Source organism: Lepisma saccharinum, chromosome 18 (genome assembly GCF_977018435.1).
Source record: "Lepisma saccharinum chromosome 18, izLepSacc3.1, whole genome shotgun sequence".
Lineage (NCBI taxonomy): Eukaryota > Metazoa > Arthropoda > Insecta > Zygentoma > Lepismatidae > Lepisma > Lepisma saccharinum.
The window spans coordinates 20,533,538-20,556,963 of record NC_139246.1 but is presented as its reverse complement, the minus strand read 5'-3'; the positions used below and the strand labels follow the sequence as shown (position 1 = coordinate 20,556,963).

At 36.7% G+C, this 23,426-nt stretch overlaps 1 protein-coding gene across 2 annotated transcripts in view; it reads left to right on the top strand.

Moving 5' to 3' along the window:
- Positions 1-23,426, top strand: part of Fancd2 (Fanconi anemia complementation group D2) — a 218,121-nt gene that overhangs the window by 97,564 nt on the left and 97,131 nt on the right. For both annotated transcript variants that reach the window (XM_083140290.1, XM_083140292.1), the window contains exons 15-19: positions 320-448; positions 2,496-2,754; positions 8,332-8,504; positions 9,743-9,983; positions 19,378-19,617. In XM_083140290.1, the coding sequence (XP_082996416.1) occupies positions 320-448; positions 2,496-2,754; positions 8,332-8,504; positions 9,743-9,983; positions 19,378-19,617 (1,042 nt within the window). The remainder of the gene's footprint in view (positions 1-319; positions 449-2,495; positions 2,755-8,331; positions 8,505-9,742; positions 9,984-19,377; positions 19,618-23,426) is intronic.

Here is a 23,426-nt window from a genome sequence, read left to right as displayed (position 1 = left end):
GATTACGCTCACTCACTCGGAGCTCCCCAATTTCCTCACGATGGTGGGTTGCCACCGGCCCTATACGTAGGCCGAATAAATTCCGACCAGAGCCGGATTCGAACCTACACCGTCCCGCAGCGAACGATCTCAAGACGAGTGAACGCCTTAACCCGCTCGACTACGGAGGAGGACATAAAATATGGTTTTGTTTGATATTATTTTAACCAGTATATAAGCTTGGTGTAATTTTTTCTTAAAGTCTTTCTCCGTGTCAATTATTTATGTGCAATTTCTGTTGAGTTATTTGTTTTTACCTTTTTTTATTATTTATTCACAGAGAAGCTTTTGATAACTCTCTTCAGTATGCATTGGATGAGTTGCTACCTGAACATATTGTTATAAATGTGACTGGCGTTGTAGTCAAAGAAGAAACAAGCAAGCAGGAGGAAGGTGTTGCTTCCAAGAGGTATTATTATTATTTGTACACTTTTATGCCATTGATATGTATTTCCAAAATTAGAACTAGGACGTTTTTGATAAATTATAAAGCATGTTTGTTGAATGTATAGTCATGGTCACTGATTTTTTAAATTACTAATGTGGTTTTATTTTCGTAACATTCTGAATACTTTTGAAAAGTGTTTTTTAATTGAGGAACTTAGAGTTATATATATTAATCAGAATGTTCTTAGCATTGACTGATATCAGTGCATTGATTTATCAGTAAAATTGCTGATTAATTTATTGTTGCAATATTTCTAGAAATTGCCTGTAATTTTGTGCACAATTTTGACATTTTACTATTGTTTTAGTGAATACAGAAGTATAATGTTTTCATCTAGGTTTAGTAAATGGTAAATATATACACATTTTCTTTTCCTAAGGCAAGAACTCGATATAGTTCGTTGTTACATAGATTTAATAATTCATGGAAAGTTTGCCATTGTATAACATATATTGGTTTGATATAATTTTTAATATCTCTATGGATAACTTTCTTCGATTCCCTGAAGTATCTCGGGACAATCTGTATGTCCAGTCGAATAATTTGTAGTAGGGATAGGGCAGATTAATCAATACTCTATCGGTATCGGCCAATATAGGCATATCGCTGGCACCCCATGGCGGAATGGTTAGCACATTGCACTATGATGCCAGGGGTCCCAGGTTCGAATCCTGTCCTGGGCATGGATGTTTGCGAGTGTCCATTCATCAATTTCATCATATCATCACTCAATCAATATAGACATATCGGTTTATTGATGAAATTACTGATAATTTTACAAATTTCATATATCTATAAATATCATATAATTTAGTGCAATATTCTGCCATTTTGTTATATTTTTATGGATATAAACATACGATCTCTCTGCCCTACTTTCTTGAAAGTAAATATCTAAATTCTAAATATGCAGCTTCTTTTGCATTGTGTCATCTAGTAACACACACACTTAACCATTTAGATTCTTCAAGAACCAAATTCCAAATTCTTGGAATTTTATATCGGATCAGTAGAATATCGGTGTAGCTAAATTTTATATCAGTACTTTATTGGCATCGGGGAAAATTTTATATTGGCCCATTCCTAATTTGTAGTCTTATTTCAATAATGTGAGAGCTGTGGTTTAGTCAGTAGGGCATCTGACTAGTGAATTCCCAAACATTGAGTGTGTTTATAAGTGGTTCAAACAATCACTTGAGTGCAACATACCAATAAGTGGCCAATGGTTCATGCTAAAGCTGATAAATTTGCTGAACAAACGAGCATTCAGAATTTTAAAACAATAAAAACAAAAATCACAACCTTCTTTAAGTGAGAGCAGGTAGCTAATGTTGTTAAACGTGTATGTAATTGTGTGTGTCAATACAGTGTACTTACTTAAATGTTTTCCATTTACTGGTAGCTTAATTTCTATTGAGAGGAATTGTTTTTGCTTGTCCTACAGGACTACAGAAAATGCAGCAAATTTTTATTGTAAAGTACTTTGTGTGCTCATTATTTTTGTTTGTACTGTAGTAGAGTAGTTTTCATCTTTTTTATTTTCTTTAACAATGCATGTTTTGGTTCATTCGAACACACACACACACACGCTCACTCACTCACTCACTCACTCACTCACTTGCTCACTCACTGTCTCTGTCTCTCCCTCTCTGCCTGTCCCTCCCTTCCTCCCCCTCCTCCATACACAAACAAGTAGTTTCAATTTATTTGGCTACATTCTCAAATGGAAGTAAGTGTTTCATTTGCAAATTTGCCATGCTTTTTGAAAATCTAATTAATTAATATTAGTTATCAAAATTTTTAACTATTCCTCTTTGAAATGTTTATAAAATTTTCACACATTTTACATTTTTCTGATTTTAAGTTTTTTCCACTTTTGTCCCTTGAAAACGTAAAGTTGAAGTTACATTGTATTATAATCATTTTAATCAATTGTATTCAATTTAATTAATCATTTAATTTGAAATATTCTAATCTTTTTTTTTTTTTTGCCTCTAATCTCCTTCAGCAATCTGTCAATTCAAGTTATCAATCCACTATTCAGACTCCTTCGCATCGTGAGGTACAAGTTGGACAATGGAAATATGGAAGCTGTTGATGCTGTTTTGGGATGCCCTGTGAACATGCCATCGCCGAAGACTATAGAGGACTTTGAGAATTTGGATGATCTTCAGCAGAAACTAGTGTGCACATCATTGTTCTACTGCATTAATTGGTTTAGGGAATTGCTTAATGCTTTCATATACGAGAAAAAGCTTTTGGATAAGGTAAGCAGAATTTTATTACAAAACTGTACTTGTAGTTATGGCTTATGCCAAGTTATATGTCAATGTTCTCCTTAAAAGTTTGCATTACTAGTCTTCGATATTTCAAAATAATACAGTAAAAGTCACAGTTGAAGTTGTTTTTTCTTCTGGTGATATTTCATTGTGGTTTCCTAGAATTTTTTGAAGTATGGAATGACTAGCCAAGGTTTCTTTCTCCCTCCCCTTTCCTCTCTCTCTCTCTCTCCCTCATATTCTCTGAGAGGTGGGCCTCCCCGATGGTACAGTGGTTGTGTCGTTGCCTTGTAATCAAGGGGTCCAGGGTTCATTACCTGAGTGAGGCACATAGTGGTTCGGATCCCACTGTAAACTATAGGTCCAGTCCCGATTAGCCTTACTAAGCATAAAGTGGACTTAAAACACCAAATCAATCGAATGTAAGAGATACAGAGAGTCTATATACATATTTCTTGGTATTGTATACTTGAAAATGTTCTGGGGGAACTAGGATGATCATAGCTAAAAGAATAAAAACAACTTTAACGGTAACATTTACAAGTTTGCAATATCCAACAATGGTTTTGCAAACTTTGAAGAACATTCATACAGTGAAATCACACTTACATGTTTTAGGGGGGTCATAAGAGAAAAACGTATTATTGAGACAATTAAAATGGTAAAATTAGGTACACAAAGAAAGAAAATTAGTACTATATATACACACCACAGTTTCAAAGTTTGCTATATTGCACTAATCAGTTTTAAATCAGTAACGTAAATTCGCAAAATCACAAGAAATAGTGAAGGCACCAGGGTGGATTGGGGTGAGCTTTACCTGCTTAATCCATTCAGGTCCCGGCAAAAGACAATGTTAAACATTAGAATATTTAGCTCGAGCTTATGTTTGCTGTAACTCTTGTTTCCTCACTTTATACGTTCTCCAAGCCAGTAGCGTACGCAGGATTTCATCAAGGGGGTGTTATTTCAAAAACTTTCTACAAATTCACATTACCATTGTTTTATTATAATTTAATTAATTATGAATAATAATAATAATAAATTAATTAATAATTCTTATAATTAATTAATTAGTTTAATTACTACTAATAATTACTACTAATGCAGCTGCTATTTATGAAAGAAATAGAACAAAACTACATTTCTTTTGTTTCTTTGTTACAAAATAATTGTCTAGTCAACGATTATTTGTATATGATAAGTGAGACATTTTAAGTGTGAAGAAAATCCATAAAAACAAGCAAATATATTAAATTTATTGAAATAATCGAAATATGAAACTCATTTAAGGAGCCGCGCTGGTCTAGTCTGACAACTTCGTGGGAGATCCGGGTTCGATTCCCGGAATTGGTTGGAATTTATCCAGCCTTGTCTCCACACCGAGCCTCATATCAATGGGTACCTGAGAGCAACCCTGGGAGATAAAGGCTGCCAGAGCATGGCGCTGATCACATGACCTGCAAAATAGTTCGAGATCGAGAATCTTTGGGGTCCACCACACCACTACTTGTGCCTTCATTTCACGGTGCTACATGCACGGGGAAATTTAGATTACCTTTACCTATGGAACTCGCCCAGGATGATGATGAAGCGCGAGAATACATGTTGCTAAATTCCACTGAGTCTATGTTTTCGTTGAAAAGTAAGTTTATAGACATTCCAACATATTTATCACTTCTAGGTGATTCACAAAGCACTTCTTCAACATTATTTAATGAGGTGGATGTAGACTCAGCATCACTTTAGAGTTCACAAAGGGATGTGAAATCAGTACCGGGAAGAACGTTTGCAATAAGGTCGGCACACTGCGACGAAGCAAGGAGTTTTCACAATTCTCGCGAGAGTCACTGCGCGACTTTTTGCAAAAAAATTGCAAAATTGAACTTTGCGGCCGCTTAGATTGTGTTTGGAATGTTGTGTTTTTCTTCATGCTGCATGGGAATAATAATTCTATTATTATTATTATTATTATTACTGTCGCAGATCTTTGACTGTGATAAATTAGCCATTTTTAATTTTTTTCTACAGCATTTTCCATAATATTTCAAAAGCTCAAGGGGGGGGGGGTTAAACCCGGTAACCCCCCCTTGCGTACGCCACTGCTCCAAGCCCTGCCTAAGCCTGGTTTGTAGGCTTGGCGAGCCTTCTGCCTTATGATTGGGGAACAAGGGCACAATTGCCAAACTGATAGTCACTAAATGCTGATTTCTCTAGGGTTTGAACACAAGCTAGAAATGTGAGTGAGGTGTCTTTGTTCTCCCTCCCTCCACAAAAACGCATGTGGAAAATTGACAACAGGGCTCAACCACTATTTACGCTTCTTTACCCATGCTTCTACAGAATCCTTCGTAGTAGATGGGGGGTGGGGTGCTTGTTTGTGAAAACTTTTTCTTTCTTCTTGTTTGCCACATTGACTATTGGGGAAAAGTAAGAAGATATTTCCAAACCCAGTTATCTGATATGGGTTTAGTAATGAGTGAATAAAAGTCACTCATCTTTCCTCACAAGAGCTCACTAATCTGCAACTGCTGTGCATGGCTATGAAATAATTTCATGAAACAACTTCTACTTTTTCATAGGAAATATTGGTCATGTCTGTTACGTTGACAACATGGGAAAAGAAAGCTGTAATTCTGCCTTCTTTGTTTCTTTCTGCAGCTTGTTTCGGGAATAAGCATGCTGCTGATAAAACAAAAATGAACGCTATAGTCCAGCTTCTCTGTCTTCAACAAGTGCGTTATCTTTAAAATATCAGGACCTTCTATTTCACCACCTGTTTTTTTTTTTTTTTTTAAACTACCCCTTCTCTATGTTCATGCCAGTCTGTCTGGAAGGAGATTGCTACTGGCTGCTCCAAAGCAGTCTATTGCTGATATCTGCTACTGGCAGCAATGACTCATCCAACGTAAAAGAGAGATACTGTATTGTTTTGGATCTGCAGTCTTGTAAGGCTGTTTTAGGAATCACTCTTCGTTCTTATCCTGCCTTCTGATAAACTATACCATAATTCTTATCTTGCGACTAACTCATGAATATTCCTCTTGAACATTCTGGGGAGTGCAAGAAGGAAATGCACACAATGTTTAGAATGGTCACTGCTTTTCTTCAGAACCATTCACATGCTAAAAATGAAGTTTTATTTATATTCAATAATTCATTTATCTGCAATTTCATTTGCATAAAAGAGAAAATACTGCAACTTCTCTGTCTTCAAAGTATATTATCTGTAAATATCATGGTATTAAGACACAGTGGAACTTTTCCCCACCTGCAAGCCGCTGTTGACGCCCTCCCCTTTTTTAAGCTTGTTTGCATTGTCTATGATAGACTGGAAGTGTGGCGCCAGTGACTTGTTGGACAACTTCAAAGATGTCAGTTTCCAATCAGCTTTAGGCAGATACAACTTGCCCAATGCAATGCAAAGAAAAAATCAGGATTATTTAGCAAGCCAATCGAGTTCGAGTCGCTCTCCGATGCAAGAAACAAAAATGGAATTCCAAGTCAAGAGTCTGGTCACGTGACAAGAGAACCTGCATGGTAACAGGTGGCACATGTTATCTTCATGGAAATCTTGAACTTCAAGAGCAGTATTCTTTCAAACAAGCACAGTTAAAAATGCATAATTGAAGTCTTTTCTTTTCCTTGTTGGGACGGAAATCAGGAGGTGAGAGCGCTAACCATTTGGCTATGCAGGAGTCCCATCTTAATTTACTGGAGATAAATATTCCTAGAAACACAAAGCAATCAGAATGCTTTACCCATGAACAATGGCATAATCGTTAATGACGGGAGAGATGACACAGGGTGTTTTGGACCCTGGAAATTTTTTCTTCTTTTTCCTGCCATTCCTGAATCACCTACATTTTCCACACTAATTGGCTTGCAATTCTTTCCAAACAGAAGAATATGAAGTAAATTATTCTTTTGTAGTTAGAATGCATAGAATAGAATGAATAAAAGAAATGTTCTGAAACATCATGATCTTTCATGTAAATATCAAATAGTCTACATTCTGTCAATAAAAACGTACATTCATGATGGATGCGGTAAACACAGTTTAATAGTTACGTATGTGACGTTTCGGGTTTCTGCATTGTAGAATTTTGACATACCCTTAGTAAATGAAGGCAGTGAGCCTTCAAAATTAATTGCGGAAACATGGAACTTCATGTACATAAAAACTAGAGATGGGCCAATATGAAATTTTGGCCAATACCGAAAAAGTACCGATATAAAATTTACCGATAACCGATATATTCTACTGATCCGATATAAAATTAGAAATGATCCTTGAAGAACCTGAAATGTTCATTGATCTCCTTAATAAATGTGTGTTTCGTGGTGACTGCAGTGCAAAAGAAGTTGAATATTTAGTAGGGATGTGCCGAAGCCGATTACAGATGTATGAAAATCGGCCGAAATTGACACATCGGCATCGGTATCGGAATCGGCAAAGATCCGATATTTAAACCGGTACAGATTATACTAGAGTTTTTACCTTCTAATAAGTTTTATATTCTAGTTTTGTAAGATTTATTGAAAATTTGGTTATGATTCGTCATTATTGTAGAGTTTTTGTAATAAAATTATTGCAAACTCATTCAGAGGATCAACCGAACTATAAATCGGAAATAAAACAGTACATTGCTGAACCAGGATCTGCTGTTGTATTGGAAATTCAAAAATGAGTATTCAAACATGAAGCAACTGCTGAGAAAATACTTGGGCATACCTGCTGCATCAGTATTCAGTGATTGAGTGTTCAGTGTTGCTGAACAGATTTGCGATAAGAGAAGAAGTGCTTCTAAATCTCGTGTTTCTGAAGTTGAATCTGGCAGAACAGGAATTCATTTTGCATCTCAAAGAACTGCTTGTGTACTAATGTTAAATCTCTAGGTTCACATAACATTTTGTAGATGCAAATGTACATTCGCATCTCTTGAGAATATATATGTATATACATATGATATGCAATAGAAATGTACAAAGCAAATTTATTCTTGTCATGCTGAAAATAACATCCCATTTCTGTTTAATAATCTTATGTATCGGAATCGGTTAAATATCGGCATCGGTATCGGTTCCAAAAGTTATTGGTGAGTACATCGGCATCGGTAAATTTTCAGCTTCGTCACATCCCTAATATTTAGATATTTACTTTTTTAGAAAGAAGGGCATGGAGATTATCCATAAAAATTACAACAAAATGGCAGAATATTTCACTAAATTATCAGATATATATCGATATATCGGATCGGTAGAATAATCGGTAATTTTACCGATACACCGATATGCCTATATCAGCCGATACCGATAGAGTACCGATTAATCAGTCCCATCCCTAATAAAAACACACATTTTTAGAAAATAATTAAGATTTGTACTATATTACTCCATCAGCCATGTAACAACTCCCAACAGTTTGCACTTCAGCGCAAAAAGTTATTTGAGGACCTGACAAGAAAAGAAGTGGCAGAATTTTAATATCTAGAATCCAATTACAATAATAGTTTCATTCTATTTCCTTAACTTATATCTATTTGTCAATAATTATTCTTGCAGGTTTTAATTAGGATGAGGAATATTGTACATCTGCAGAATATTTTAGCGAAGTTACTCATCCAAGTGCCAGATTATATTCCTCCGACGTGCCAGTTCTATAGTACTGTTAAGCCTCCGACAATGAAGATGGAAGCACCGAAGAAGAAAAGGGGAAGAAAATCTACTGACAAGAGGTAAGCCACTGTTGTTTGCATTGAAGTAGTGTGTGAGGTACTGTTAGGTTATTAAATAAAATAATAAACTATTTTCAACAGAATTCTTACAATACTTTTCTAAGACAAAAACCTACTGCAGTCATCTCATTACAACATTAATTCAAGAAGTGAATCAACAAACCATTCAGTTCTTCACGGAGCATTTGCAGTTTTTGAATTGGATCGGTAGGATGTCAATTATCAGCATAAATTGTTTTTACTGTACTTTTATCGATGTTGAAAAAAAATATTAAGGTCCATCTGTGCTGTTTTTATAAGACAAGTAAATATTGATGCAGAGTGTCTCTCAGTCTAGCAATACTGGAAAAGTCAGGGAATTTACTTTTCTGGAAAAGTCATGAAAATGTCAGGGAAATTTACTGTATTTCTGGAAAAATCAACATTGCGTTTATTGAACATTCTACTTACTTTAACAAATGTTAGTATGTTACAATTACTGTACACTCGTACCTGTTAAAGGAAGTGTTCAAAGTATTGTATGCAATACTGTACGTGATTCTGCATTGAGTTTCAAATTCTTTCAAGCACCCTCGGTCATTTTGGAATTGTTCACAAGAATGTACAATTCTCTGTACTGATTTTATCCATCCTGTTTGATTACAAAGCCCCCTCTCGGAAATGTTCTCTTTTGTAAACAAAGAGCAAACCTCATAACTAACGTGCAAGGAGTAAAGCACTCAGTGTTTACAAAATGCAATCAGTGATGGCTTCTAACCACACATTCGCACACATTATTACCATTTTACCAACTTGGACGACATTTACAAACAATGAAGTCAGTGGCGGCTTGTCTTCTATTAACGTGTACTTTCAACTGTGTCAGTTTGTGCTATTATGATACACCCTGTGTTGGCTGATATCGATAGAGTATCGATTAATCTGTCTCATCCCTGATTAAAATTTTGGTAATTTTACCTTCTTAACTAATGCACTGTGTCAACTGAAAACAATAGATTAATCTGTTCCATTGTTAATAAGTTATTATGAGCTCATTGAAAAGTTATAAATTAATATTTTTAATTGTATGCATTGCTTGTTGAGTTTGTCAAATGTGTTCTTATCAATTTAAAGCAGAAACTGTGCTATCAATGAATCATTCAGTGGGAATTTTATAATTTAGTTTCATTATAATTTAGTTTCTCATACAATTTTTCCATTTTCCTGCTAAATATTTATGTGGTAAAATACTTTCATAGAAAGAAGAGCAAGAAAGGAGCTGATACATCATTGGTTGTAACTCAAGGTGCATCTAAGACGCAGGGCACAACCCAAGGGGATGCTGATGATGATGAGGATGAAGGAGAGAGCTCTTCATCAAATGGGAAGACATCTTGCATTCATCTTGGTTCATACAGAGGCTACTTCAGGGAACTCGATCCAGATGTTTTCCTCATATGGACGAAGAAGGCGTTGGTTTTAAATGCTACTCCTTTTAAGGTGGGTCATGTTAGGAAATTATTAAGGCTGAATCAATATCGATGTGTCAGTTCAAATTTACTCATGATTACAGTCGAAACTTTCACAGTGTTTGAGTATCACAAAATGTCACTCAATACTTTCAAGTTGAACCAATATGAAAATTTTGCTGGTATTCGTATAAATACAAAAAATCTCAATGTTTTTCTGGAACAGTCCTTCTCCTGCCACCTGCTGGAACACCTGGAAAGGAATGTTCCAGATAAACAACTCTAATAATCTTTTGTCTGGAAGGAGTGATTTTTGTGTTTGTCTCTCTCTCTCTCTCTCTCCCTCCCCCCTCCTGTTTTGTACCTTATTTCATTTGTATTTGGTACAGAGTCTGAAGAAGACCTTGCTAGTAGGTTGAAACATAACGTTTAGTTTATGTTTTAAAATAAAATAAATTCTGCCTTGGTCAGCATTATGAGTTTTTGGTTATCATGGAAGCAAGGCTTAATGGTGGTATAAATACAGTGAAACCCAACTTTTTTATTCCCAGATTTTAAATTTTCGTGCATTATGCATTTATGCTTCATAGACTCAGTGGAGCTAATTGTTAGGATCTATACAAATACAGTGTGTCCCAAATTGTGTTTACATTCTTTGAACCTGTTAGTAGCAAGAACACCAATAACAGAAGTATGAACTTTCTTTGGTGTCATGTAGCTAAAAGTTATAGATGTTCAAAATGACTGCAATTGGAAGCAATACATTGTCTGCAATGCTGAACAGATGGACAAAATGTAGATGTGCTTTCCACGGGAAGGGAAGCACAAGTAGTCTCGATTGCATGTCTCATGTTTTCCAGTGTCCATGGTTTTTTTGTGTTGTACACATCGATCTTCACAGCCCACAGGTAGGAACGTAATAGTATTAAATCAACATCATGCCCAGCCACCTTTACCCACCCTCCCCCCAGGGTTGACCCCAGGTACCCATTTGTATGAGGCTAGGTGGCCCTCAGAGCCATGCAGAAACAGGGAAATGACTGGAAAAATTCTTGGTCAAGAAGAGCGTAAGTGTTATTGTGAGACACACTGTATTAGGGATGGACAGATATGAAATTTAGCTGGTAACCAGCAAGTATCACTACGCAATTTAATAGCAACATGATGTTCTACTGTAAATTTTCTATAAAGAGCCTGAATGCATCATTGATCTCCTTAACTAATATATGTTATCAGATGACTAATATGTTTTGCTTTGAAAAAGAAGCTGCTTATATCAACATTTTAAAATACGGAGAAACTAGTACTCACTTTATCCGCGAAACTGTTTTTTTCTTTTTCGTTCTATTAAGAAACAGTTTTGCGGATAAAGTTTGTACTAGTTTCTCCGTATTTATATATTACCGCGTCTCTGAATAATACTATTACTTTCATGATTGGGAAAAGAGAGACGCGGTAGTATATAAACTTCACCGTAGAGCATGAAAAACTTGGTAAAATCAACTTCCTGGACATCACCATCAGCCGTGCACTTAACAAATTCACAACCACCGTCTACAGAAAACCGGATGCAGGCAACCAGTACATACATGCTCTCTCTAGCCATCCCCCTAAGCAAAAAGCCAATGTGTGGCTAAACTTTTATCGAAGAGCCTTCTCCTACTGTGGCAAAGAAGAGGATCTACGAGAGGAGATAGCCACCATCACAGAAATAGCCCTGAAGCATGGCTACACTGAATCACAACTCTCCACTTGGTGCAGTAAGGCGGAAATACAGGTCAGACACCCTAACCTACCACAATCAACCCATCCACAAGCAACCCAGCCACAACCAACCCCCAGCGACCAATATAAATGGTTTGCCTTCCCCTACCATCCCACCACTTCCAACCGCATAGCCAAAGCCCTTCTCCCATTTGGCATCAAAGTAGCGCACAAACCCAACTCCAAAATAACTGACAAACTGAACAAGCACAAACGGTACTTCCTCTCCCCCCTTGACAACCCAGGTGTATATGATGCTGAGTGTGAGTGCAAGGCTCATTACATCGGCAGGTCCATCAGATCTGTCAATGAAAGAATCCAACAGCACCTAGCAGATGCGAAAAAAGCCCAACCCACTACCGGTCTTGCTAGACATATCAAATACAATAGCCATAAAATTCAAAAGGTTCGAGTCAAACACACTGCCCACACGCTCATAGACACCAAAATCAAGGAAACGCACGCCATAATGCACTTCCCGCACGAACTAAACATCGATAGCGGGCAAGCGCACCATACTTGGATTCCACTACTGCAGCAGTTATCGCCCGGAAATAGCAGACGACGTACCAAGACGCACAGCGCACCTAACGGCAACCAGAGAACTACGAACAAAAGACGCACGCCAAGCAACAGCGCAGCAAGTTCCAACGAGGATGGTGGCAGTGGCCACTGAAATTAATCGAAAAAGAAGAAAAAACAGCTTCGCGGATAAAAGTGAGTACTAATTTCTCCGTATTTAAATACTATTACATTCATAGAAATCATAAGATGGGAGAATTTGCACTAACTTATTGGCTATTGAAAGAAATACTGAATTTGTAAAATTAGCAGCAACTTTACCAATGAACATGTAGATCCATATGCTATTGGTCGATATTGATAAGGGCACTTCTCTTCATGATATTGTATTGCTGCAAAGGAATAATTACATATTAACACTTACTAATACAACAGAAGCCTGATTTTATGTTCCCTGGTTTAACATTTTCCCTTATTGTACATTTAATCTTCATGGCCCCAGAGTATATAAAGTTTTCCTGAATTCTCACAATTTATGTGCTTTTCAGCTTGGTCCCCATAAAAATGTAACTGTAAATTGAGGTTCCACTGTATTCTGAATAAATATAAATTGTTACAGTGTTCAAGTGTAAGGAGTAAGAGCAGGGACCGCACTACAGGGGGCTAGGGGGCCTGAAGACCCCCAAAACTGGTCTCAGCTACCCCCTGTAGTTCCCCCAAGATTTTTGTAGTATGGTAGATGCATTTCGACCGAAAACTTAAAAAGTATAAGTTTTCATTTTCCATTGGGGCAAGTACAATGATCAAGTGCATTTTCTAGTTTGATTAGATTGCAAGGTTATTTTATTACGATGTGTTCTAAAATAAAGAGGGGGTGCAGCTGCATATATGCCTTGATAACAGTGGCAACTGATTATTTGATACTAAGTATTTGGTCAATCATCTTTCTACGAAATCTGCTGCCAGCCTGGTAGGTGGATGCATTCAGTGACTCAGATTGTTCTTTGATTGTTGGCATACAGCTAAATGTGTACAATTATTAGCCTTTATAAATCCTATCACTATATTTCGGAATAGGTCTAACAGGTGTGACAAATTATTTTTTATAATGAGGATAACATTCAAAATATAAAGAAGTGTTATGTTTCTTTTCTGTCTTTTAGTTCCTCATTCGAGTACCAACCATGACATAATGTTCTCTCAATTGTTTGATTATTATATCTATCCTTTTCGTTGCAAATATTCGAGAAGGAGAAATATGACGTTAAAGAATTAAAGAGTAGACAAACTACCTAATTCTTAAATGCTAAGAATTGGAAAGATTAAAATTGGACTCCCAGCACCGATAGTATAATGATAAAACTGCCACCTTGATATCCCGGGTTCGATCCCCGATGGAGTTAACATTCCATTAGTTGGTTCGAATTTAAATAGATGCTGTAGCTCTCATATAGTGAACCTGAATAAAATCCAATTAACTAACATATGGTGCACGCTTGGATAACAACTTTATTGCTCGCAGTCATAGTCCTACATGTTAATTATTTATCATTTGTGATGTTAGAAAATAATTTCTGCAGTGCCGTCATAGTGGCAAAATTTGATTCTGTGCAGGAAAAAATCAATTTTTAAAGCACATCTAAAACTATTTATCCAATTCTGATTAGTACAAAGGCTGTTGCAGAGAAGGTGAGACGAATTCCTGTATAGGAAAACAGCGACCTCCATTGGCTAGCAAATGTATTAGGGTGAAAATTTAGTTCATTAGCTGCTGATTGAGACCAAAATGAGCGCAATAGGTCAAAAAGTCGTGACTGCGTAGCAGTTAAAAGACAAGCATATACATGGACCCCTCCAAGAATCATTAAAATGAAACAAAAAAAATTAGAAACCACAAAATTTTTATTCAGAATCAGCCATATCGAGTAGACATACATCTTTTTCAAAATAGGCACCATTGACAGCTAAGCAAGTGTCCATAACACTCCTGCCACTTTGTGAATGTCTGAATATTCGTCGTCAGGTAGCGAACTGAAGAAAACTTGCATGTGATGACTTCTTTGTTCGTCATGCGGAGCAAACCTTCTTTATTTTCAAATGATCATGCAAAATTCGGTGGATGGTGTCCTTCGATATGCCCAAATGTGCACTTAGCACTCGCACAGACATATGTCTTATCATCACAAATAATTGCTGCAACAGTATTCACTAGCGTCTCGTTAATCATGGACGGTCTTTGTCCAGGATACGGAAGCAAAGTGCCTGATTCGCACCCATCTTCGAACAACTTGTGCCATCGGTACACTGTGGCTCTACTCAGTCTGTCTTGATCGGCATATGCCTGTTGAAACATTGCATATGTTTCCGCAGCACTTTTCCCTAAATGCCAACAAAATTTTATGGCATGTCGCTTTTAATCTTGAATACTCATTGCCGAAAGCAATGTTATACACAAAAACCTGGAGGGTTAACGAAACACATTCCACGTAAATCAACACAGCTGCTCACTAACGTGGTTTCGCAACATGTGACATCTTGCTACGGAAACAGAATGAGTCACCCTACACGACGCGACTAGTGCCGAAACCATAGGCAGTGTTGCCAAGCCAGGAAAAAATCTGTCTCACCTTCTCTGCGACAGCCTTTGTATTTATGTATAATATACTCTGAAATAAAATTATAATCTTCAGCAGTTATTTTCTCTAATCAAAATGCCTAGTGCAAGAGTTGCAACTATATTCATTGCTTTTATGTGAAAGTATTGCCTCTTAGTGGAGGTGAATTTGTGGTGAAAATATGTTTGTTCCTTGAGAGTTGCACCTCCTAAGTGGATGTTATTTCTCACATCCTCCCCATTTTTTGCCCTAAGTTCTGAATTACAGTCATATAACAAGAAAACTTAAGATATTTCGTTATGGCAGAAAAAATGACATAATTAAGACACTTTCTATTAAAGGGTGGTGTTGTTTATTTGATGCCTACTTTATTAAGTTTGTTTCGCTATTCTGAAGCACAAAAAGCTAAAAATCTTTAGCTGCTCCGGTTCCTTATTTAATGTTGTGATTTGGACAGTTTGTTTAAAGTTATGGCACACTATGAGGCAGAAAGGAACTCAAAATAAAAATAATTCAGCAGCTTCTTTTTACGAACTTTATATTGAAATGTGCACACCCCCATCAACTGCTGCTTGTAGCAATCAAATTGGTAACGGGAGGTTGAGTGGTCTGTCTTATTCTGTCCTGTGAGAAGGAGCTTGCCATATCTTTGGATTTAAACAAGGTTGTAGCTGGTCATAAAAACATATCTATCTTATCGTAATTTCTTGCTAGTTTCATTTTCTCATTTTAGCAAACAAGTACCAAAAGTCTTTCCATAGACATAATGTTGTTACCTGTAGTATTTATATGTATATCCAGCGAGTTGATAATGTAGTTTTATGGTATAATTTGTACTGTTCATGTGAATAGTAAGTCTGTGATATTATTCCACTCAATAATGGCATACAAGAAGAAAACAATATAATTATTGTATTTTACTTGACATAAAAGATTCGTGCATAAAAGTACTTTTGAATATGATGGATCAAAATGCAACATCTCAGCTATTTATGTTTGGGTCTGACTGTAAAATATGTCACTGGTAAAATTATACCGCAGTAATCTTATTAAGTAAATACTTGTAGCCGGCATTAGTTAGCCCCCCCCCCACTTATTTCAGTCACTGAGTAAGAGTATTGGCATTGATATCTGTACAAGTTCAAAACAGACAATAGCAGAAGTTTACTGTATGTATGAATTGTTTCGGCTGAGCTCTGATGCCAATGAATAGATATTGGAAAGTATGTATTGTTTGGATTTTATTCACAGATACAAGCTATACTTTCTTCGCATTTTTGTATTTTCTGGAGTTTACAAAAATGCCATGCAACACTTGCACTAAGTCTAATTTTCCTGGAAATTATGCAAATTCATTTTTTCACCAATATTGAAAGACTGAATTGTGAATACTGTATTTTGTGATTACATAACAGGTATTTTAATATTCTGATGTAATTCTTGAATATTTTGAAGCAAAACTCTGGTAAATTGATGCTTATTATTGTAGTGGAATACTCACCCACTTATATTAATCAATATTTTGAACATTGTTTTTGGTAACGCAAGAAATATTGTAAAGATAAAGGGAAAGCTTTCCCCTGTGCATTGCACCATGCCATTCAGGCATGTAGAGGGTGTGGAGGATAGAGATCCACATATTCTCGATATCGACCATAGTGGAGCTGATGTGGTTGCCTTGATCCCCCCAGGTACCCATTGATGAGAGGCTGGGTGAGCCCCAGGACTGCTTATGTAGAGATATTTGCCTGTAAAACCCCCACCTGAAATAACATATTTTGGGATTTAAACCCAGGTATCCCACATGGCAGTCAGTCGCTCCACCGACAAGAAATGAGTGGACAAAATATGACGTGTGTTTTCTTTTATTAATACATTAGGGTCTGGCCTCATAATACAGCATTTTTACCTCTGGACTGTGGTTTTACAAAAAATCATAGAAAATATATTTTTAATTTGTTTTTATTTACCACACATTTCTTAAATCTACAAAACTTCCTCTTTTCAATGAACAAAAATTTGTTAAATTTTATTTTCATTTTCATACATTTTTGAATATTTTTTTCAGCAATGTTTTGTGAAAAAAAAAGTACAACATTGTAACAAATGTTAATATAGAGATATTTTAAGTTCGTAATCTGGAAATTTCAATAATTAACTACATAAACTATTAATACATCTTTTGAATCTTGCATGAGAATACTTCTTATGTGCACATAACAAAAAATAATTACAAATTACAGATAATTAGCTTTTGTATGAAAAAGTGGCTGCAGGACAGGACCAGACGATATATCAGTTGGTTCTGAGTCATCTGTAAAAATTAAACAAATAAATAAATAAAATAAATATTCATTTGACATACACTTTACAAAATAATAATTGGAAAAACTAAAAATACATCAGTGCATGTAGGAGAATCAAGCCAGAGGCAAGATGAATAGACCCAAAAAAATTACCTCTTCTCACTTCATTCATAAAATACTAGAGTTTGCAACACTGTTTATATTGTCAACAATTAATTATTACGAATATAACCTACCTTCCAAATCTTCAAATTCATCTGCATCATCAAAATCGTCGCTAACTTCAAACTCTGAGGCAGAATTTCTGCTATGGAGTCTGGATTTAAGGACGCCATTCTAAACAATGCAATGTACATCAACCCGACAACGAACAGTCGCAGGTGCGAGATAAAAATAGCAGGAGAGTCACCTAGCGGTCGGAATTTCAACAGAGCGGCTTGAATGAACACGCACATGAGACGAAGTACGAACATAACCCGTAGTTCAATCGGCAAAGTGATTGCATACCGCAGGATGGGCTATGCCCGTCGTTCGTCCACATTGACTTTAAGTGCACTGCAGGCTATGCCCGTCGTGAGACCCCAATGTGTTAAAGTACAAGGGTCGTTCAAGGTTGACCGGGATTTTCGTACGTAAAAAATCTATGAATAGCCGGATCATGATGAAACGTGCAGGTGACGATCCTTCACGAGTAACTAGTGCCCGGCATGACGTATTTCGCGCATGCGCAGCAGTTGCAGCGAACATGGCGGCAAGCAGTGTGTCTGTGGCTGTGGAGCAGTGGTGTGTAATCAAATTTCTCGTGAAGGAGAAAGTGAAACCAGCTGAGATTTTCAGACGATTGCAAGTACAGTATGGTGAACAAACGATGTCGCGGACAAGAGTGTACGAATGGTGTGAGCAGTTTCGCAAAGGACGGGAGCTGGTGACAAATGAAGCGCATGGACACATTCGCCCGACTGCAGTCACACCAGTGAATATCGCACGTGTTGAGCAAATGATTCTTGAGAACCGGCGAGTAACAGTGCGGGATATTGCTGCCGAGATGAATATCAGTGTCGGGAGTGTTGAGACAATCATTCACGACCACTTACGCTTCCGCAATATCTGTGCAAGGTGGGTTCCCCGCCAGCTGACATTCGATCAGAAGTAGACACGCAGGACGGTCTGTGAACAGCTTCTGAATCGGGTTCGAGCAGAAGGTGATGAATTGTTACAATCCATCATCACGTGTGATGAAACATGGTTGCACAATTCAACCCCAGAGACAAAAAGACGCAGCATGGAGTGGCGGCATAAAGGTTCCCCGCCCCCCAAGAAAAGCAAAACGCAGCGGTCCGCTGGAAAGATCATGGCAAGTGTCTTCTGGGACATGAAGGGCGTTATCCATGTGGATTTTCTGGACAAAGGGAGCACGATTAATGCCCAGTATTACTCCACATTGAGTGGTGCTGTACGAAAGCCCATTCGCAAGAAAAGACCTGGGATGTTGTCTGGAAATGTCATTCTTCTCCATGACAATGCCCGACCTCACACGGCCAATGTGACAACAACAACTCTGGCCGAAATGCACTGGGAAGTTCTGCCCCATCCCCCCTACAGTCCGGATTTAGCCCCCAGTGATTATCATTTGTTTGCACCCCTTAAAGAAAATCTGGGAGGGAAGAAATTCACGACAGACGAAGCACTGCGGAGCGATGTCCTCCAGTGGCTACGACAACAACCAAGTTCTTTCTACGCCAAAGGAATTCGGGAGCTGCCAGAACGATGGCAACGGTGCCTCGGCGCGCACGGAGAATACTTTGAAAAACTGACATAGTTTGGTGTTTCTTCTGCTACCTATTTCCTCTGCAGAAATAAAAGTCCCGGTCAACCTTGAATGACCCTTGTATTAGTCGGATACCTGAGTATAACTTTACAAAGATTATCTTGTAGTTGAACTGAATTGGAATTTTTTGGATGCATTGAGATCACATGGAACTTTTACATTGTTAATATAATTGTGTGTGTGCGTAGCCGTAATAAGTAAGGTTGTAACATTTCTCGTACCCTTGAATTTTTTAAAGGTTCGTCTTGAAAACTGGGAATTATACTTGAATTTTTCCTTGGTCTTATAGTAGCCACCCTGTTTTAATGATTTGGTGTCTACATATATTTTCTCCAATTGATGCTATTTTAGTTTCACCATGTTGATTTCTTTTCCATCTCCCCATTTTAGGATGATAATCCAACTGCCGAGTTAGGACCAGCTGAACTTGAATTTCTTTTGGAAGACTTCATTGCTAAAGCAGAACATTCTCTGACGTCAACCTTGAAGCGTGCAACATTTCTTAAAACAAGCACTCCAGTTGGTTTCTACCATTTGGACCTGCGCCCACCAGAACATGTTGCTAAAAACTCAGTCAAAATGTTTTCACCCATTTGCTCACATCTGGAGCAAGTGTCTCAGTATTTCCAGGTAATTAATATTTATAAGATTTTTTTGGCAATCAGAACTCCAAATTTGGTTTTAAAAATCCTTGTGTTTCTTGAAATACTTTATTTGAATCATATTTGTAGAGTTTAACATTCGCTGCACAATTTAATTGGTTCTTACTTGTCATGAAAGGGTAGAACAAATATGAAACTTTATTATAAATAATTAATATGTATAAAAATTTATTTGTATTTTGGGCTCATATCTATCTTTCTCTCTCCCTCTCATCCCCTCTCTCAACTATATCAGTTTTGAGTATAGAAGTGCTAAGTCAATGTTGAGCTAGTTACAGATTAATGTTGGTATTTATTACATGAGAAATGAAGACCTTAAATGTCAGAAAAAAATTACAGGACAGACTGTATACATGCTTAAATTTACATGAGAGATCAACTGTGATTTATAAGACAATCTCATGGCTGCAACACCGATAGTGAACTTCGAAATGCCATTTTTGTTATTTTAAAGATGGCACCTCCTCTACACAATTGCAACAGTGAAGGGGAGTGGTTTCTTGCCCTGCGTCACCCTAAAACTTACAGAATTTTTTTGGCAAATGATAATTCAATATGCTTACCACACCAGTAAGTTTTTCTAATGTAGGAGAAATTTCGACAATAGCCTGAGTTCTCATGCAGACAGGTGAAAAGGCTTTCACAGTGGCTCAAGTGACTGCACGTGGACCCCAAAGACGTATTCTTCTTGAGGTATACGGGCACTAACTCCAAGTCGAAATTATATGTAGATCAGCAATAGGTCTGTGCTAAAATGCAGCAAACCTGTGCAACCCTACAAAAGAAAATACTAGATGATAAACAAAAACAAATTAAGGTTTTCATTTGATTCTCCCTTGTATTATTTTTGCTTTCCATCCTTCTATTTTATAGTTGTTTTTTTTAATATCTTGAAATATATCCAGAGTTTTAATGTTTAAATTATGTTTTATAAGTTACATGTATTATTTAAAATATTGTTTATTGATTAATTTTCAGTTGGAAGTTACCGAGGTCTGTTTTCTTCTTCTTCTTATCTGATTTTCTAACAATTGCTATTCTGGATGGAATGGTTCTGCATGTTTGTGTAGGTCATATATTGTTACTAAACTATTGAACAATTTTTTGTATTCTTCTCCCTTCTGCACCATATATAAATCTAAATTATATATGATGTTATTCTCTTACATGTCTTGTTGTCAGGGAGGTGCCAAGGGGTGCTTGAACACCCCATAATTTTCTTCCGTGCACCTTTTTCAAAACTTACTTTCAGCCGAAAACACTGTTTACTCTTTACAGAGAAAAAACTTTGGAATAACCAAAAGTTATTTTCTGGCAATGTAACATTTGTTTAAAGAGGCGACAAGCAAATGATTATTCACCAGTACTAAACGATCTTTAGTAATCGTGCACGTGTTATTATAGTTACCAAAGAGTTTGCTCAAAATTATTAACTTTAGTAAATGCTACTACTTTTTTTGTTTACAGTTGCTAAGTAGCTTAACCAAACGTGATTCGTTAATTAAACTAAATCAGGTGTTTTCTGTGTTGCACTGTCATTTATGTTATGACTTACGAAAACCTTGTCATGAGTGTATAATATGAAGGATTAAATAGTGTATTATTGTACACTACAGGTAAGCCATTGATAGTAATATGAAAGAAAAGCCACGTTTACTTCTTTGTACATGTGGTTAAAGCAAGAAGCAAAAATGAATCAAGTCATTAGCATACTTTCATAGAAGCCTACTGAAAGGTGATTGCTATTTGATGACTAAAGCATACATGCATGGTTCATTTTTGCTTTTTGAACATTGCACCCACTACATTTCATTCCGCACCCCTCGGCACCCCAAGAGGTTATTCCTGACACCCCCACTGCTTGTTTCCCTTTAATAATCAAAACATTTTTTTCGTATTAAATGATTCCTTTTGATTCACTTATTTTTTGCTTTCCACATGGACAAGCCCAGGCTTACCTAATTTTTTGTTTCATTGCTGTTGTCAAAAGATACAAGAAACAGGGATGTGTTGAACTTTATTTACAAGCTTTTTAATACAATCAATCCAGGAAGAGATTGGGTTTCCACTATAACACATTCTATCTTTTGTATCAAGCATGCTAGCCAATTAATCAGTTAAAATTTAGTATGTTACATTCATACATTCCTAATACAGGTTAGCCTCCCCGATGGCACAGTAGTAGCATCATCACATTATAATCAAGGGGCCCCAGGTTTGATGCCCGGTAGAGGCACATAGTGGTTTGGATCCCACTTTAAACTGTAGGTCCAGTCCCGATTAGCCATAATGTGCATAAAGTAGACTTAAAACACAAAATCAACCAACCAACCTAATACAGGTTAAGGCAAAATGGGAAACATGAAAAAGAGTAAGTACTTGCCTGATTTTTCTTGTATTTTTTCACATAATCTCCCTCCCCATTCAGACCCTTACCCCATTGTTTCACTAGTAATACAGCATTTTTACCTCTGGTCTGCGGTTTTTCGTTGTTTTTCAAAAAATCATAGAAAAAAATATTTTTAATTTGTTTTTATCTACCACACATTTCTTAAATCTACAAAACTTCCTCTTTTCAATGAACAAAAATTTGTTAAATTTTATTTTCATTTTCAGACATTTTTGAATATTTTTTTCTGCAATGTTTTGTGAAGAAAAAAAAGTACAACATTGTAACAAATGTTAATATAGAGATATTTTAAGTTCGTAATCTGGAAATTTCAATAATTAACTACATAAACTATCAATACATCTTTTGAATCTTGCATAAGAATACTTCTTATGTGCACATAACAAAAAATAATTACAAATTACAGATAATTAGCTTTTGTATGAAAAAGTGGCTGCAGGACAGGACCAGACGATGTATCAGTAGTGTATAATAGCCGTTTCAAAATAATACTTGGTACGAGCCCTTTTTTATCCTCTTTTTTTTATCAATTAAAAATCAGTTTTTGACATATTTTGACAATTTTTGTCGATGTTTTAGCATTTAGCGATGTTTTAGTAAAATTTCCCATTTTTCCCACTTCGTACTTGGTACGAATGCCACGATCTTACGTGATATAACTTAACCTATCCTTTTTTATTACGTGCTAAACTACAGGAGAGCCTCTACATAGTAGTGGAGATTAGAGAGTTCAACGCCATCAAGTGGGGTTCAGTGTTGCCAACCCACCCCAAGAAAATCGCACCAAAACCTCAAAAACTCACTTTCTCTCCACGTTCCGCGCCTCATTTATTGCGCTGACGACGTTTCACAGCGCAGAAAAGCCGGTACGAGAAAAGTACTCAATTGGGGTTCAGTGTTGCCAACCCACCCCAAGAAAACCAAAGCCTCAAAAACTCACTTTCTATCCTTTTGACCTACTTTTTTTATTTTACGACGTTTTACGGGCTAAACTAACCTACAATGAGAGAAAAGTGGACAGAAAAAGCTCTGGCATCACTTTTTAAGCTATTTTTTACCTCCTGCAAATTTTACTCTTATGCTAACTCGTCCTTTGACCTACTTTTGAAATTACTTACGACATTTTCCTATAAGTCTGTCTCCTCTTACTGTAAGGTCCCTCAGTGTAATCTACTACGACCTGCTCTTAGCGTAATGTGCTACGATGTTTTTTTTTTTTAAAAAACTCATGTGTGATCTTCTGCGGTGTGTGTGTGTGTGTGTGATAATCAAAATTATTTTTGTTAAGATCCTCAAAAAAGAATAAAATATCCTGCCAGAGAGGGGTGCGTGGTGCCCAACACCAGTTCTAATGTCATGGCTATCAA